A 3193-nucleotide genomic window follows, 5' to 3' on the forward strand; every position below is an offset into this window, starting at 1 on the left:
ATATTGTAGTGAATATTCCAAAAATTTCGAAAAACATCGAGCCGCCATCGACGGTAAAGAACGAATACAGATGTGATGCAATCTTTCCGGGCAATATGACGTGCTTTGTTCTAGAGTTTCTATAAAGCAAATCGAATTGCGATTCACGACAGTCGACGTTTTTGATGACACTGACTAAAATCAGCGCTCGTTGAGTGTGTGAATACTACCCCAAAATTGATGACTGTGAGCGGATCGTGGTTCGACTATCTGTCATTCCCTAAGGGATCGTGAGCGTACTATAATTTGACCGCATAATGTGTGCCTGAGATGTTTGATCTCGTCCAACTTTTCGATTTCAAATTTAGGCGGGAATATAGTTAGCTTTTGGAGGGAAGAGTCATATATCTAAATAAAAGTTAGATATATGTAGTCATTCCGGGGGCCATTTTTAAACGTTGCCAGGTTGATTCTATTTCCCTGTTATTGTAGTGAGAAGTTACTGAGAGTTTAGTACAAACACAACATAAAGGCCAACTGTCGAGTTAAAGACAAAAAATAAGGACGCTGAAGGCATTTAACCTCTAAAAAAATACTTAGTCCACCACACCAATTTTCGTAATAACGAGGCAAGCTGTCATTTTTAATGGTTAGAACCAAAATGCCGATAACATATTGTTTATTTGGTTTAATTATAGACTGAATTATCCCAATAATAATTACCCACATAATATGTATATATTGTAACGGAAATGCTCCAGAATTATCTGGAATTTTCTACGCGCGCGATAGTGGAATTTGTAGGAACATTCGAGAATGTACTGGACTTACATTGCTTGCGTGTATAAATGGTTGCGGACCGAACATCGCGGCAGTCTACTACGGAACGAGTACGTATGAAACATCGAGCGCGAAAAGCTGATATAAATTTCGAAGTGTGTGATATAAATAATCGATATAAATTGTACGGATTTTATAGTGTTTTAGTTTTGTTTAATAAATATTGATATAAATCGAACCCGAATTTATAAATAACGTTACAATATGTAGTTGTTTTTACCAACCCGAAAGAAAATCCACACGCGCAATGAATTAAGTAATTCGGTTGCGGTGGAATTTTTGATAACGTTTAAAATTAAATCTATTAACGTTTCAATAAAAGATATGATCCTGTTTAGTCCAATAACGGATAACTGTCGCCAAAGAGCTGATGTCTGTCAGACGTAGGCTCTCCTGCAAGTCCAATATTGTGCAGGTGATAGGAGGACACCAGTGATCTTCTTAATCTGGTTTCTGTTCAGTTTTAGAAACTTATAGACTTAACTCCCATAAAAAAACTTGCTTATTCATTTGTCTGGTATAATGAAATATATAAGTATAAACCCGAAATGCATGATGAAAAACTGTATAGACACAAAAGAAATGAGAAATTAGCCTTAAAATTTTGTAACTGAGAAAGAGATTATGTACACATAAGTAACTTATGATTACTTATTCAATGATTCTACGGACTACCATGGGCGTACGCAGCTTTTGGTCTAGGGAGGGGCAAAAAATATGGCGGAAAAAAAATGTTTAATGAACCACATAATATACATTTTTATTTTTAGTAGGTAATAGTTCGTCTTCAAAATTATTATATCTCAAAATATTAGTTATTACCGCTTTTATATCAATTAATTTTGTATGAAATATGCAAAAAAAATACGGGGCGAAAATAGACAGGTAGATATAAAGGCCATTTCGGTATATCGGTAGGATTTTAGGCAAATCGGTAGATCTACCGAAAAATCGGTAGACGGAACATCACTGGCTGACCACTTGTCACTTGTGTTAACGCGCGATTAGTGAACGATAACTTCGTTCAGCCCGACGGCAGGCGAGCCGGGCTGGCGCCTAGCTATGCAGGTGCCGAGTAATCCGATGGACATGGGAACAGCGATTGTCGGGATCGGTACCCTAATTTATAGCTTAATGGCCGTTTGCACCGTTTTACTAAACATCGTTTAAAGTCGTAAACACTGTTTAGCAATAGACAGGGTTTGCACCGTGCATTAATCAACGTTTAGAAAGGTGTAACCTATGTTTAATCTAAACGTCCAATTTTGGGCGTTTAAAGGTCTGATTAGTACGAGTATCTCATAATTTGTAGGTTATAGTAAATACTACCAGTATCTTTATTTTGATTTTCTTTCTGTGGTGTCATAAATTTTAATAAATTATGGATGTTGTTGAAGAATTTTTCATAGAAGATGATTTAGACATATTGGATATAGTAGAGTTTAGTTTCCCACGTAAAGTTTATACTAGGAAAAATCATTTCGAGGAGATGGATAACTTAACATTCTTTAAACGCTTTCGTTTGACGAAAGATGCAGTTCTGCAGAATTGATCGAAATGGATCTCGAATATAATAACAATTTGTATGAAGTTACTACCTAATTACCCATTTGTTATCCTAAACTATACTTTTAGAAACAATAATGTAGCACCTATTGATCAGTTGTTAGCAGCGCTTAGGTTTTATGCAAGTGCCGGACATTTAAGTACAGTGGCTGATTTTATCGGCATGGACACAGCATCACGGTTAGTTGCAAAGGTTACGCATGCTATTGGTAGACTGTATCAACAGTTTGTTAAAATACCAGGTCCAAATGAATTAATTCAAGCGCAGAGAGAATTTTATCGTTTATCATCTTTTCCCAGAGTTATTGGTTGTGTTGATGGTACGCATGTCAAAATACAATCACCAGGTACTTAAGTAGTTTCGCATAAAACCTGATGAGGTCAATATACATTTTCCAGGTGGAGAAGATCCGGAGGTTTTTAAAAACCGAAAGGGATATTTCTCTATAAATGTTCAGGGTACTTGTGATGCAAATCTGAAAAATCACAAATATTGGCAATCATTAACTTTTCAACCACACTAAACGTTGGGCATCGATTTCTTTTTTTGGTCGGAGCTTCCATTATTAATCAAATTTACTAAATTTAACAAAGTTGATGATTTTAAGCTCAAATATAAACTTTAAGATTAACAAACAGTCAGTAAACACATGTGACAGTAGATATTTTACAGTGTTGCCTAGCAGATTCTCCGATTACCTAAACAGCTTTATGTTTTTGTCGGTGCAAGTGGTTACAAATTAAACATTGATTAAAATTAAAACAGTGATTAGTTAAACAACGTTTATTGCAGAAACGGTGCAAACGG

The 3193-nt window shown here is 35.6% G+C and overlaps 1 protein-coding gene across 1 annotated transcript; it reads left to right on the plus strand.

Moving 5' to 3' along the window:
* The first annotated feature begins 1964 nt into the window (after positions 1–1964).
* Positions 1965–3193, plus strand: LOC116168572. Its single transcript, XM_031484485.1, has 3 exons — positions 1965–2402; positions 2455–2732; positions 2785–3193. The coding sequence occupies exons 1-3, from the start codon at positions 2377–2379 to the stop codon at positions 2907–2909; spliced, it is 429 nt and encodes a 142-aa protein (XP_031340345.1). The 5' UTR covers positions 1965–2376; the 3' UTR covers positions 2910–3193.

The sequence above is a fragment of the Photinus pyralis genome, unplaced genomic scaffold (genome assembly GCF_008802855.1).
Source record: "Photinus pyralis isolate 1611_PpyrPB1 unplaced genomic scaffold, Ppyr1.3 Ppyr1.4_LG4, whole genome shotgun sequence".
Lineage (NCBI taxonomy): Eukaryota > Metazoa > Arthropoda > Insecta > Coleoptera > Lampyridae > Photinus > Photinus pyralis.

Bases quoted from the DNA above. Each gene is read 5' to 3' on its own strand.
- LOC116168572 (XM_031484485.1), top strand. From the start codon at position 2,377: ATGGATCTCGAATATAATAACAATTT. The intron at 2,403-2,454 runs GTATGAAGTTAC...CTATACTTTTAG, and splicing joins CTCGAATATAATAACAATTT to AAACAATAATGTAGCACCTA. The intron at 2,733-2,784 runs GTACTTAAGTAG...TACATTTTCCAG, and splicing joins TGTCAAAATACAATCACCAG to GTGGAGAAGATCCGGAGGTT.